Source organism: Salvia miltiorrhiza, unplaced genomic scaffold, assembly GCF_028751815.1.
Source record: "Salvia miltiorrhiza cultivar Shanhuang (shh) unplaced genomic scaffold, IMPLAD_Smil_shh fragScaff_scaffold_71_2, whole genome shotgun sequence".
NCBI lineage: Eukaryota > Viridiplantae > Streptophyta > Magnoliopsida > Lamiales > Lamiaceae > Salvia > Salvia miltiorrhiza.
In genome coordinates, this window is record NW_026651484.1 from 69,938 (window position 1) to 84,577 (window position 14,640).

Below are 14,640 nucleotides of genomic sequence, written 5' to 3' on the forward strand. Positions count from 1 at the left end.
GACATGATTTAATCCCTTCTGCAACATGCATTTCCATGTCAAGCAAACCAGAAATTCTAATTAAGCATTTGGAATTCATGGAATCCTTCCCATAAATTCCAAAGCTGTTGCTGCATGGCTCATGCAACAAATGGAATCCCCTGGCCCATATCAATTAAGGCAGGTTTTAAGATTTGTTCTTGAAAAAAAGTAGAAATCTAGAAATTCTCAACTCAGATAGTAGTAGCTGTGTTACATGCACACAAAAGATACCACCAGACAACTAGGCATCACAAAAAGCTTGTTGTAGACAAAGTGTTCAATCCACATATTCATCAATGAGAACTTTAAAGATTATTTCAAAAGAGCAAGAACTGGACTTTCATCCACATCTGGGAGGCTTATACAACTAAAAGAAACTTTGTCATCTAAATTGACATCTAGATTTTTATACATAATTATTTTTCTTACTTGAGCTGTAAGTGATTTTATGACTTCTTTTGCAGATTTACACTTCGCAGTCTCTTCCCCTGCAATTGCTATTGCCTCCTTCAGCTATGTGGTTTTTCTTTCTATCTCTACTTCCTGAAGTTGAGCCTTCCGAGTGAGATTTTCCACCGGCACACAAAATATATTTCAATACTATCTGAGACGATCATTGTTATATCTGGTAGCAACACGTATAATCAGATAACCACACTATATTTAACTTAGAGCTATCCCGCGTAAAAGAAAAGAAATAACTTTTCCTTGATAAATGTAAAATACATGCTATTAAGATAATTAATTGTATATTCATCAATGCTATTAAGATAATTAATTACTTTTATTTGTATATAAGATTTCTTAATTATATTCAAACACACGCACATAAATTAAACCAACTCATGATTGAGATGATAAAAATGGGGGAAGTAGTAAAATTATAAGGATTTACCAGTTTATAATATGTAAACATAAATGATTTACCAGTTTCAACAAAAGGTTAGGGTCCTTGTTACTTAGTACTAATATCAAACATAAATGATTTAGAATGAAATTTTCTCCTTATAATATAATTATGTTTGATGTTGAGCTAATGTTTAATCAAGGCTGAATCCACTATTTTTGTGCATCTTTTCCTTTTCTTGTACTTAATTCCTTAGAGTACTGAACCAGTCAATCCATTCTCTCTATGTCTCACTCGCCACCAGCTCCTCCCGTCCTTACACTTCGGAAAATATAAGACTATTTCTAGTTCTATTGATACTCTCTACAGAAGAACTACTTCATCTCAACAGAATACTACAAAGACCTTTGTAATATACCTCAATGAAACTTGTATAGCAAATAGAATCTCATGCATTATGCAAACTTCCATTGCTCCAAATCCAAATAAAGTAATGAGTCTATCAACTATCATGTCATATGATATCAGTTGGCATTTGGCAATACTAAGTAATGAAGAGGTAAAAGTCATGTATGTTATCCAGAATTTGTTGCAACAAGTAAGAATTTTGGGTGATTAATGTAAGTTGATCTTATACTTAGAAATTTATCCAAATCAATGGTATGAATCATCCAAAGGTTGCGGGAAGATCCTCTTTTTCTATATCACTACTTATATTTCTTGAAACTCAGCACAACGCCTATATAAAGTTTACCAATTTATAATTTGTAAACAACCATAACCCAATATATCTACCATAACCCCAGCACAAGATTAACAGTTAAGTCCTAAAAAACTTTACAGGAGAAGCCATGTCCTGATTTTAAGCAAATGATGAAGTGCAAAGTTGATATTGATAATACAAAGGGAAACAAAAAAAACAGTCAAATTTGGAGTAAAAGTGGTTATTATGAAACCTATACTCTAGGCAACCAGCAAAACAAGGAACAACCAAATATGAATATATGAACCAAGCTGCATAACATGGACCAACAAACATACACATCAAGAGCTTGAAAAGAAAGAAATAATCCATCAATAGCACCTCTTACGAAGGATACATCAATATGTAGATCTACCATAAAAGAAGCTATCAAATCCACAAATCTTATAATATGACGCAACAAAACAAACACAGAAATTCAGGAATTACCCCATCAGTTATATTCAGCAATTGCGTGGCGAGGCAGACGGCGGAGCTGGCTGGAGCGACAACCGAGGCTAAGACAATGAGAGATAGACGAGATGACTCGTGAACCCGACCTGCGAGCACTCTATAGGGTTCCCGAATTGAGAGAGAGAGACGATGGAAAAGAAAGACAAATAGAGAGAGAGAGAGAGACTGACCGATAACCGAAGCAGGTGGAAAGGTAGACGATGGACTGGGTGGAGCGACGTCGGAATGAGCGGAGCGGCGCCGATGAGAGAATTTGGAGAATTTTTATGCTTGCGGGAAGAATGAAGACCGAGTGTGCTATCCTCATACATTTTCAGGGGTAAAATTGAAAAGTTAAAAAAATTAAAACTTTGGATAATATTTTCACACCTCTAACCTTGGATAATATTATCCAACATTTGAGAGAAAAATGGCTGAAAAGGAGCTGCCCAAGAAAATTTTCCAGCCTGCCCGGGAAAATTTTTCCATCATAGTAAACATGTGAAAAGGGTGGAAAAAGGGTGAAAATATATTTTTTCTCACCTTTTCCATCAAAGTAAATGCAACCTTAGTGGTTTGATACCTACCTCATATGCCTTCTTGTACCGCTCAATTGTTTAAAAATCATGCACATATTAATCCACATTCCCTTTCATATACATAATTGAAGTAGTAGCATGAAGACATGGGTTCCAGTCAATTCCCATGATCTACAAGAGCACACTTTCTCATCTAAACTTACAATGAATTTGTCATCATAAAGATGAACCTCAAACAAGCCACCAACAGCATGATGCACCTCACAATATCTACTTTTAAATTTCATTTCCTCTACTGTTTTCCTAACCCTACAACACAAGGGTATCATTCACACTCACAACCTCAGAAAGCTTCTTAAACTGTCTTTCCATTACAGAGCACCTAATTTCCTCACACATAGTTATTATATGATTATATCATCATACTCAGACAATGTTCTTTCTTTGTCTTACCCAACATCATCATCATTATCATTAAATGTATCTCTATCAATTCTAACCTCCCTACGGCTTGACATGTACTCCTTATCCTCATCAGCTAGCTCTCTATCACTAAGGTCATCCTCAGTTTCCTCCCCATCCCTAGGCACATAACCATCATCAGTTTCAGTATCACTCTCCTCTTTACAGAATTAGGCTCTCTCTAATTCAGTAACTCTATTTATTTGGCTCTCACTAACCCTTTCACTTTCCTTTTCATTGACCTTCTCTGTAATTTTTTCAGTTATAAGTTCATCTATGCTTTCAGTCACCTTCTTAGTAACCTTCCCAATATGTTTATCAGTTGATTTATCCCTCACTTTTTCATTGATAGTCTCCCTCACAGTCTCTACCACCTTCTCCTTACCTTTACATTTCTGAGTTACTTTCTTTTTACCCTTAGACTTCTTTGTAGGCCGCTGCACCTCAGGACTAGCCTCATGAGTTGCATTCAAGTTATGAGCAGTTTCATTCTCAACAGCCAAATTACCCTCTCCAATTGTTAATGCAGTTTTCTTACAACCCTCAACATATACTCTAATATGTTTACGCAATGGAGTCATCTGACTTAACATACCAAGAACATCACTGTCGTCCTCAACTAAGCTAAACCATCTTAATCCATCTCCTTGCACTAAATATGTTCCCATGACTTATATCCTAATTTCATAATTTCATCCACTAAATCAAAGTACCCAAACAAATCGGTATCTAAACTACGACATTCAACAGCACCCCCCCCCCCCCCACAATACTCTTCACCCCCATTAATTTCATGAAATCGACCATCACGTTGTAAAAAAAGTCTGAAAGAACTGCAAAATGAGCAACACAAGAAAATGCATAACTAAATCAACTTATTCACACAACAAATTCATTAAATTTCATCGCATTCTTCAAATTTGATTTACATGTCTGCCATTTTCGTGGTTCTTCAACGAAATATGCCAAGATTCAGTTTTTCCCAACCCTTATTTGGAAATGAAGAATTGCTTCTAAGGACGACAACATTTTTAAATCTCTCCAGCTAAAATGCAGTCGTTTTTTACTCATAAATGCCATGTCACTATTAAAATTACACAGGTCAGATAATTTGTGCACACGTCGGATAAGTAATGACACGTATTTTGACGGAAATTTTCGTTGGGCCAAAAATTAAACTGGGTGCAAAGGTTGAGTATTGTCAGACAAATTTTGAAGGTGGTGTCTAAATTCAAAATCGGCGAAAGTTGGTGAATTTATATCAAATTAACCCTAATAATAATTAAATTTATAGATTGTAAAGAAAATAATTTAAGTCAATCTCTTTTTGACCAAATAACACTACGTTGTCAATATAACAAAATTAATAGTCATTTTTTAATATAATAATTTTGAGCTCTTAAAAGTCCAAACTATATTATTATTAAAATTTCATATTTAAATAGCTAAAAACTAATTAAAAATAAAAAAATACGAACAATATAAAATTTTTTTGCAACCTACTAAAGAGCTAGCATATGGCATCTCCTCTCCGAGCATCAATCTTCTCTGCTCATCAATGAAGTTCCTACAATCTTTTAGTATTACTTCTATTTGGACCTCCAGCCAGAACTTCAATTAACCTTATATTTTTACAAGATTGTATACTTGCAAATTATGATAGGAAGATGTATAAGTTGAACGAAACAAATAATTAGAATTGGGCTTTGTTGTTTTCTGAAGCCTCCAAGATGAAATATGATACCAAATGTTGAGCTTGGAATTGAACTCAACAGCAAAAAATATAAAAATCTAAAATAACACAAGATTTTAACGTGGTTTAATCGTAAAGATCTACGTCCACGGAGAAAAACCCGAGAGAAATAACTATTTGTGGAGTTTTATAATTACAAAGTTGAGTAATGAATAATGAATCAATCCCCTAAATTCACACATGAGAGCCCTATTTATAAGTTACAGAGTAAACCTAGCCCAAAGGCCCATTAAGCAGTGCAATTGGTCCCAAATATCTGGTGTTGACATAGCTGGGGTGCCAATGATGGCCTTGACATAGTTGGAGTGCCAAGGGTAACGTTGACATAGCTGCCACGAGTGGACGTTGACACAGTTGCCACGAGTGGACATTGACATTGCTGCCACAGGTGAATATCACAACTGAACTATCAAGACTAAGTTTGCATATTCCACATGTGAATGTCACAACTGAGCTGTCAAGGCTAAGCAATCTAGGGTAACTCTTTGCTCTTGTTCATGTTTTTTCACCTGTTATACTTGATCCGAGCGGGTGAACATAATTACATCCAAATCACCAAGCAATTGGTATGTGATAGATACTTATTCTATCTATGCCTTATCTACCATATCAAACAAGCCCTAAATATAATATATATAATATGTGAACGTTTTATTTGCTTAAATATTAAAAATCTTTACTAGTAATAAAATAAGGGATCGATCAACATATGTTATTAAGTATATGTGATTATATTGACACCACATATATATGGTACGTGTCATCAAAATAGTACTATCATATATTCATTTATTACAAAATAATACTACTATCGTAATATTTTATAGGACATCATAATTAAATATATTAAACTTTATCCCGTACACTAAAACAAACAGCCCAAGAAATATATGTAAATAACTATGATGGCATAATCACTGAGTTCAATATTTGTTTTTAATAGGAATTCAAATGCTGAAATTCAATAATTGTTTTTTTATTTAAAGGCAAAAACCAAATTTCATTCAAATCAAATCAGAAAGAATAATGTCAAGAAGTCAAGATAGAAAATCATTCTTCTAAATCTTAACTTATTGAGAAACCAAAGAAAAAATAGCAAGCTCATGCGCTGCACAATTGACCTCGCAACGACTATAACAGAATTCGAAAACTACATGCCTCCATTTATGTTCGAAACTTCCCAAAAATCGTCACACAGTGAATTAAAACCTCTATAGGTGTCGTGAAGAAGATGAATAACCAACAGTGAGTATGTGAACACAATGATCGGACCAAAATCCTGCTAGAGACAAAAATTAATAGCTAGCATCAACACGTGTAATTCACCAAGAAGGACAATGGTCGTATAACCAGCTTGACGACTCACAGCTGCAATCGGGGTTTCCAAATAATCACGGAGGATAAATCCTATGTTGGGAACTTAATGAAATATCCTAACCATTGTTTTGATGATACCATAATCCTTAAGTTTTCTTTGTAATAGACTAGAATCTTTCTAACTCAAGTGTTGGAGTTCACCTTCTAGTTTGTTTAGTGTTCTGAAGACTGAAGACCGGAGGAATGAAGAATGAAGAACGAAGGATTGAAGACTGAAAACTGAAGAACTCAACTGATGTTGCATTTAAAGGCAGAGTCAAATACTGATATTTGACTAAACGAGTTTCTCAACTAAAGAATTAGTTATGACTGATTCATCTAATGTTGGCTACGTGGAATTAGCGGACTGGTACTAAAGTCAAGTATCAGTTGACATTCTTCCTCAGACTGAAACTCCAACGTTAAAAGGAAGCCACGCACTCAAAGTACAGCCGCATTAAATGCAGAGATACAGAGGATCGTCCTTTTTCTGCAGAGCATTCTTTTTTGGTGATTATCTTTTCAGAGGTGTCTTACCTCCTGTACCTGAGTAGCCGTTTCGAATTACTCTCCAACGGATGAATTCTTGAAGACCATCTCCGCCAACGGATCTATTCAAGACCTCTCCTATAAATAGAGCTCGAGGATCATTTCAATCTTTATCGATTCAAATACATAAGCTGAAACGCTGCCGAATTTGCAACTCAGCCAATCAAAGCCTTCCCAAGTTTGAATCGAAGAAGAGAATTCTAAAGCCAAAATCAGTTCATTACTGATTACATACATTCTCTTAGAACCTTAGGCAAATACTTGTTTATCCAAAGCGTAAGTTACCGATTACAAAGAGCTTGTTCTCTGTGATCTAGTTGGTAGTTTTCGAATCTCCTTTCAACTAAGTGAAAAGAGTGTTTGAGTTGTGTGGAGTTCATACCAGTGTTCTGACTCCAAAGAGATCTTAGTACCCAGTGCGTGCTAAGTGATTGAGAAATCCAACCCAGTGTGTTGGTACTGAAAAGTGTATTTTAAGTTCAAGGTTTGCTGTGCACCCGTAAACATAAGCCTAGAGTATTTGTCAGTGTGATCAACTGACCGTGGACGTAGGAATTGGATTCCGAACCAAGTAAAAATCCCTTTGTCGTTTACAGCTTTCAGTTTTACTTTCTTATCTATGCTCAAACGTCGTTAACTGAAACTGATTAACTGCAAAGTGAAACATAAACCTGACAACGTATTTATTAAAAGGCTTTTTCAAAAGATAAGCTTTCACTGCCAGTGTTATAAGTCTAACTGATTAATTTTCGAATAGTCAGTAAGATTCATAACACTCATCTAATCAAATCTAAGACTGAACCTCTACTAGTGCTTAACTGATATCTTCACTGAAGTTATTTCAGTATCAGTCTTCAACCTTTGCTTAACTTCGTCTTTAACTGTTTACATCTTTCAAACTCGTCAGTATCAGTTAACTTCTAAAGGTTGTCTCGTGTGTTTTGAAAAATAGCCTATAGGTGTATTCCCCCCCCCCAATACACACACCTATTCTAGACCTTTCGGGACCCAACACCTTACCTCAGAAATTCAATAATTATTAATTACATAAATACTAGATTTACCCTCAGTGCAATGCAAATAAAAAATATTTTATATTTTAAAAAATTTAAATCAATTATAAAATTATATAGATGACCTATGTAAAGAGCCTGAAATTATAAATTTTATAAATTTCAATAGCAATTATATATATATATATATATATTAATTTGAAATCACCAGTTTAAATATGTTGAAAAGTTATCTATTTTCAAATTTTATAATTTTTTTTTCTTATTATAGCATATTTAAATGGAAGTATGTAAATGAAATATTAAAAATTAATGACAATTAATGAACGATTTATTTTTTGGGCATAATTAAACATGTTAACAGTTAACTTTACAATTGTATTAATTTGAGTTTATTTGCAAAACTTATGACTTTAATTTCTCTATAATTTACAAAATTTCCATCTAAATTAATTTGAAATTGAAAATTATTGTTTTAATATAGAATAGATTACTAGTATCACATTTTTTTTTTTTGAAACCGATTACTAGGATTACATTTATGTTCATTATACTCTGGATGTGAGTGCTTTGTACTGTGTGGATGTTTAAATGAGAGACATTTTCATTAAATATAACAACAATAAAAATAATACTGTATTCTTTTATCAACAAAAAAATTAATACTATTAATATTACTATATATTTGGAAAAAGATCGCGCGATAAACCAAACTCACGTTGACTGGATTTGTCCACCTCGTTCAAATTAAGCTATATTCTTAAGTCTTAATTTTGCATTTAAAGTCAAACAGTTGGACTAATGAAAGACATTAAATTCAATCTACCAAAGTTTGGAATAATTAGGATAGTTAATTAACAATTAAAGCACCCAACAAAAATTATTTTCTAAATAAAAAAAGAAGGCAGAAATCTGAAAATGGAAAGTAGCCAATGAATTTCAACCAGACAGCCGCAATTATCACACACAAAAATTGTACGGAAATATTTGAGAGGGGACATTATCCATTCACTTATTTTATCTCTCTATAAATACTCTTACGTAGAAAGAGAAACAAAGAAAAGGCGAAGACTCTTTTAGAGAGAGAAACCAGAGAATCGAACAAAGCAGCAAAACAGAGATATTTTTTTCTGCATTTTGCTTCCGATCACACGTCCCTCGCCCAAAAATTAGGGTTTCTTTCACCTCTCCCTCCGTTCCTCTGTACGTTCATATTACCCACGCATCCACGTAGTTCGTGGTTTGAATTGTGATTATTTGATGCTTTTTTTTTTCTTCTTCCTGGTTTTAGCGTAGTGATTGCAATGCTGAATGTATGTATATGTGCTTGAGAAATTGCTGATTAATGTTCATTTTGTTTTGTTGCGTGATTCTCTCTCTCTATAATTAGGCAGTAACTGCGAGGCAGACAATTTCTGAATTTTGGTTGTATAATTAAATTGTGCGTAGAAGAATTGTCTGCTTTGAACTGTGTAGGGGCATTGCTCTCAAATGTTGTGATTATTTCTTACTTTTCATTCTTTTCCTGGTTTTAGCGTAGTGATTGCAATGCTGAATGTATGTGTATGTGCTTTAGAAGTTTTTGGTTGCTGATTAATGTTCATTTCGTTTTGCTGCTTGATTGTTTACTCTGTAATCAGGCAGTAACTGCGAGGCCGACAATTTCTGAATTTTGATTGTATAATTTTGCGGAGAAGAATTGTCAGCTTTGAACTGTGAGGGATTGGAGGGATTTTTCAGGGGACGAGATAGGAATATGCCGATATCATATTGTTCTGATTCTAATGGGAAAGCTTCTGCTGGTGGAGGTGTAGCTCGAACAAGTTATGTTCCGCCACATCTTAGGAATAGGCCTCCCTCAGCTGAAGCAGCCTCAGCTCCAATTTCACATTCCGGTGGCAACCTCCAATTTCAATCGGCTGGTCCAAGGAATGATCGAAATGGAGGTGGTAGTAGCCGTGTTGGTGGTGGTGGTGGTGGTGGTGGTGGTGGTGCTTGGAACAATAGAGGGAATGGTTGGGATCGCGGGAGGGAAAGAGAAGCTAATCCTTTTCGAGCTGACTTAGACACAGAGCAGGAATTTGGGTCTCAGGAGAATACAGGGATCAATTTTGATGCTTATGAGGATATTCCGGTTGAGACGAGTGGGAGAGATGTTCCTCCTCCCGTGAATACATTTGCTGAAATTGATTTAGGTGAAGCTCTCAATCTCAACATTAAGAGGTGCAAGTACTCAAAACCAACACCTGTTCAGCGGTATGCTATACCAATATCACTTTGTGGTCGGGATCTAATGGCGTGTGCCCAGACTGGTTCTGGGAAGACGGCTGCATTTTGCTTCCCAATCATAAGTGGAATCATGAGGTCTAGCAGATCAGCTCCTAGCGCGCCTAGTTTTTCACGTGTGGCATGTCCCCTTGCTCTCATCCTTTCTCCAACCAGGGAGCTTTCTGTCCAAGTAAAGTTTTAGTTCTGTTGTTTTCTTCATTCTTTGCTTGTACTAGAATTCCAACCATGTCTCGGCTCTTGCAGATTCATGAAGAAGCTAGGAAGTTTGCCTACCAAACTGGTGTCAGGGTGGTGGTTGCTTATGGTGGTGCTCCCATAAACATGCAGGTTTCTGTTGTTATTGAAACTTAAGTGTGCCTCTTCCGTAACTTGGCTTTCAGAAGCATTGGATACAAGTTTTTAGTTCCATGAACAATTTTTGCTTATCACTCACTGCCATATTTTTCAGTGTTTTGATATATTTTCATGTTTGTAAGCTTGCCGCCTTCTTAGTTATGCCATCATGGTGATAATTAATGATACCTTGGTTTGTTGTATCTCATGAACAGAGAATTGCAGAAGCTACATTATATGGAATCTGTAATCAAATAGTGATGCCTCTTCCATACTTGGAGCTGATATCATGTCTTTGTTGTAATGTTGAAGAAGCTTTAACTATGGGCGCAAATTTATTAATATGACAAAAAAAAAGGCTGACAACTCATCTTGTCTGATGCTCCTAACACTTATATGCTGCTTCATTAGTAAATTTAACACGAATTTTAATATGGATTAACTAGAGGTGAAAACTTTGATTATAATGAACTGGAGAAGTGATGATAGAAGCTAATTTTAAAGAATGTCGTTTCCTATCATTCCTCAGCTATTGTTGTTTATTTTGGTTGTTATTGCATACGTCCTGCCAAAATGTTTAGCTTTGCCTTATGACTGAATGTAATGATTGGTTGTTCGAACAGCTCCGTGATCTTGAAAGAGGTGTTGACATACTTGTTGCGACTCCTGGACGGTTGGTGGATTTGTTGGAAAGGGCAAGAGTCTCTTTGCAAATGATAAAGTATTTAGCACTAGACGAGGCAGATAGAATGTTGGACATGGGTTTTGAACCTCAAATAAGGAGAATCGTGCAACAAATGGACATGCCACCTGCTGGTGTAAGACAAACAATGCTGTTTAGTGCCACTTTTCCAAAAGAGATTCAGGTCTGCTTTATTTTTCCAGAATTCATCAGAACAAGCTACTTGAATACATGAGTAGACCTAATGTGTTTGTATTAGGATACAGACATCAGGTATTTCAAGCTTTGCCGAGTCAGATTCGAGCTGGAAGGTGTTATATGTCATTGACTTTGTCAGAACTAACACTTTTGGGAGCAGATTGGATAATTAGAGTTTAGATTCTAACTTTGCTTGTTTTTACATAGAGAAATTGGCTTTAGTGACAGTAATGGTCTATATTAGAAATTGATACTTTTTAAATATCGGCCTTGTTTTCTTTACTAAATGAGAGTACAGTGTTGACAAATATCAGCCATAAAATACTCTTAGGGTTATATATAAACAACTAGTGTGAAACTGTCTTCTCATCCTGTAACAGACAGAAACCAGCATATAGTTCATATGCATCTTTCTTCAATCCTCGTTTGTGTGATATTCTGCCACTTATATTTGACATGCAGAGGCTGGCTGCAGATTTTCTATCAACTTATGTGTTTCTGGCTGTTGGAAGAGTTGGTTCTAGTACTGATTTGATTGTCCAAAGAGTTGAATATGTGCTCGAGACTGACAAAAGAAGCCACCTGATGGACCTTCTACATGCGCAGATAGCTAATGGCGACCAAGGAAAGGTAGACCAGATTACTGATTGAATATAGGATCTTTTTATGCGGAACATTGAGACAGTTTTCACATTTCTGGCTGATTAGTATTCTCTTCATTCAGCCTATTTGCTTCCATTCATTTTAGAACTTATGAAATCTAATGTAATAAAGTGTATTTTGTGAAATCTAATGTACTCATCCTTGTTTTTGTGCTTCTGATTTGCAGCAAGCTCTCACACTGGTTTTTGTAGAAACAAAGAAGGGAGCTGATGCACTTGAACATTGGCTTTGCATCAATGGCTTCCCTGCCGCTTCTATTCATGGTGACAGAACTCAACAGGTTTATTTAAATTAGCAGCATTTTCAGTCGGCAGTGCTCTTTTGTTTTCCGGATTACTTGAACAGAGAATGCATACCCACCCTTGAGTTTCTTAAGAAGTTAATGATACAATAATCATACTAACATCGAAGGCTGGAAAACAATTTGAAATATGTGATAATATTTTCCCTTGTCGCTTAAGTTATAGGAGATTGATTTGAACTTTGAAGACAAAAAAACCATCTCCTGGCACACGCACATGCACGAAATCATATCCATCTGGGGTTATGTGTTTTGTAGTACTTGTATCTCTTCTTGCTACAGATTTTGAAACTTTTGCCTTTTATCCTGGCAACAGGAGCGAGAGTACGCCTTAAGGTCTTTCAAAAGTGGCAAAACACCAATTCTGGTTGCAACAGATGTGGCAGCACGGGGTCTTGACATCCCTCATGTTGCACATGTTGTCAACTTTGATCTTCCTAATGATATTGATGACTATGTCCATCGCATAGGTAGAACTGGGCGTGCAGGCAAGACAGGGTTGGCTACTGCCTTCTTCAACGACAACAATTCCTCGTTGGCGAGGCCATTGTCTGATTTGATGCAAGAAGCAAACCAAGACGTCCCGGCTTGGCTCTCCCGCTTTGCAGCCCGGTCTTCCTATGGCAAGAACCGTCGTGGGGGAGGGCCAGGAGGAAGATTTGGTGGGCGGGATTTCCGGAGAGACACCTCCTACAACCGCGGTGGAATGGACTACTATGGCGCGGGGCACGTGAGCAACGGATATAGTGCGTCTAGTGTCTATGCTGGAGGCCATGGCCCTGCTACTGTGGCTAGCGCATGGGACTAACGGCTTACACGGTTCGAGTTCTTCGTTGCTTCTCGTGTTAGACGCTATCCGAGATGTGGTAATGTTGGCAAGCTATGGCAAAATATAACTGGTACATTCATTCTCTCGTCTTGTTCTACTTGCTAACTCGTTGCTTAGTTTTTAGTTTGGATTATTCTAGTTAGCTAGCGCCAGCGTTCTAGGTTGTGCATATTAGGCCTATTCTTTTATAATAATATTTGAAACACTGTTGAAATTTATGATACTCCTGTATATATTGTACGAGCAGTTCTGAATCTCTCTCTCTCTCTCTCTTAGTTGCATGTGATTTAGGGCTGTAGGAACAGACAAAGATTAGTTATAGCTTTGGTTGAATGATGCCGAATCTTGAAATGTGAATGTGAGGTCTTGACTTTGTATTGAGGCGTGCTGGCGTTTGCTAATGATTTTTTTTTTTTTAAGAAACTATTTTTTCTTTGATTAAGTCATGTTTTGCGTTTTATTGCATTTTAAATGCCGGTGGATTAGTTGCCAAATAAATACTATATGTCAATTGGTCAATGTTTGATTCGTCCTGTGCTTCTAGAAGGCTTTTTTCCATTTACAACAGGCCACATATTTACATTGGTTTTTTATGATTTGCGATTAATCGAATTATAAAAATCAAATATTTATGTTTCCTTCCACCACGATCAATAACTTTAGAATTCTATGCTCACTTTTTCTTTTGAGGTATATCATCAATTTTGACTGACATACGCGTAATTTCTATGTGTACTACTCAAATATGATAATTTATAAGGAAAAGGTACAAAACAAAGTGCGATGTTTGCGTCATCTCTTATATCATCTTGAAATTAACTTCTTTGTGGAATTATTGCTTTGTCAAAGCGTCTTCGCTATCAAAGAATTATCATAGTCTTGGCATGCAATGCTAGTGAAATATCTAATACGCCCATTTTTCTCCATAATCTAACTCTCTCTCTCTCATAAAAAGCACAATATTAGATAAAAGGTAGAGAATGAGACAGAAGGATTGCAGTATTGTGATACAAGCCAAAAAAATGATGGAAATATGGAGTGGTTGAACTAGCTATCGTCACATACACACAAGTACACCTACTTGTGTGTGAGTGAGTGAGTCAAGAGTAATTATAATTAGAATTAGTGGGCGTATGATTTGGTTGGGGAGGCAACATATGCTTTGACCTTCCAAAAGCAGCCAAAAGGTTTAGTGCCATTTCTTCATATTTGATCACTACTAATTCATCTTCTTCAAACATTTTGAATTTCTCTTTCAACACTATGAGTTGGGTGAGACCAAATGCAACCCCATATTCAAAGTGCATCTCAGTCTCACTCCTTATCTATGACTATGAGAAAAGTATCACTTCATGCTACTTTGATCATTAAATTTTTTAAATAAATAAATAAAGTGAACGTCTGACTACAACAAATATTAAACAATTAATATTTATAAAATATTCTAACTCGACTCGTTAGGCAATAATATTGGTATAAGGGTGTTGATGGTGTGTTTCAAAATGACACCAATAACGCGAAAAAAAATACGAATTTAACCAAATATTATTTTCCTCTTTTATTTTTCAACCACAATTGTAAAATTGGTGATTTGTCTAAATTTTGTTGAA

The 14,640-nt window shown here is 35.8% G+C and overlaps 1 protein-coding gene and 1 long non-coding RNA gene across 3 annotated transcripts; one reads left to right on the top strand and one right to left on the bottom strand.

Moving 5' to 3' along the window:
* Positions 1-310: 310 nt before the first annotated feature.
* Positions 311-2,413, bottom strand: LOC131003114 (uncharacterized). Its single transcript, XR_009094542.1, has 3 exons — positions 2,255-2,413; positions 2,061-2,181; positions 311-646 (listed from the first exon to the last, which is right to left on the bottom strand). It is a non-coding gene; the product is annotated as an uncharacterized LOC131003114 (long non-coding RNA).
* Positions 2,414-8,739: 6,326 nt separating this feature from the next.
* On the top strand, positions 8,740-13,286 carry LOC131003120 (DEAD-box ATP-dependent RNA helicase 52C-like). Of its 2 annotated transcripts, none has more exons than XM_057929597.1 (7): positions 8,740-8,938; positions 9,376-10,193; positions 10,268-10,351; positions 10,981-11,223; positions 11,700-11,867; positions 12,067-12,180; positions 12,518-13,286. In XM_057929597.1, exons 2-7 carry the CDS (start codon positions 9,492-9,494, stop codon positions 13,007-13,009), a joined length of 1,803 nt encoding a protein of 600 aa, XP_057785580.1. In that variant the 5' UTR covers positions 8,740-8,938; positions 9,376-9,491; the 3' UTR covers positions 13,010-13,286. The 2 variants fall into 2 exon arrangements, with proteins under 2 accessions (XP_057785580.1, XP_057785581.1); XM_057929598.1 differs by having other exon boundaries at positions 8,781-8,938; positions 9,380-10,193.
* Positions 13,287-14,640: the final 1,354 nt, after the last annotated feature.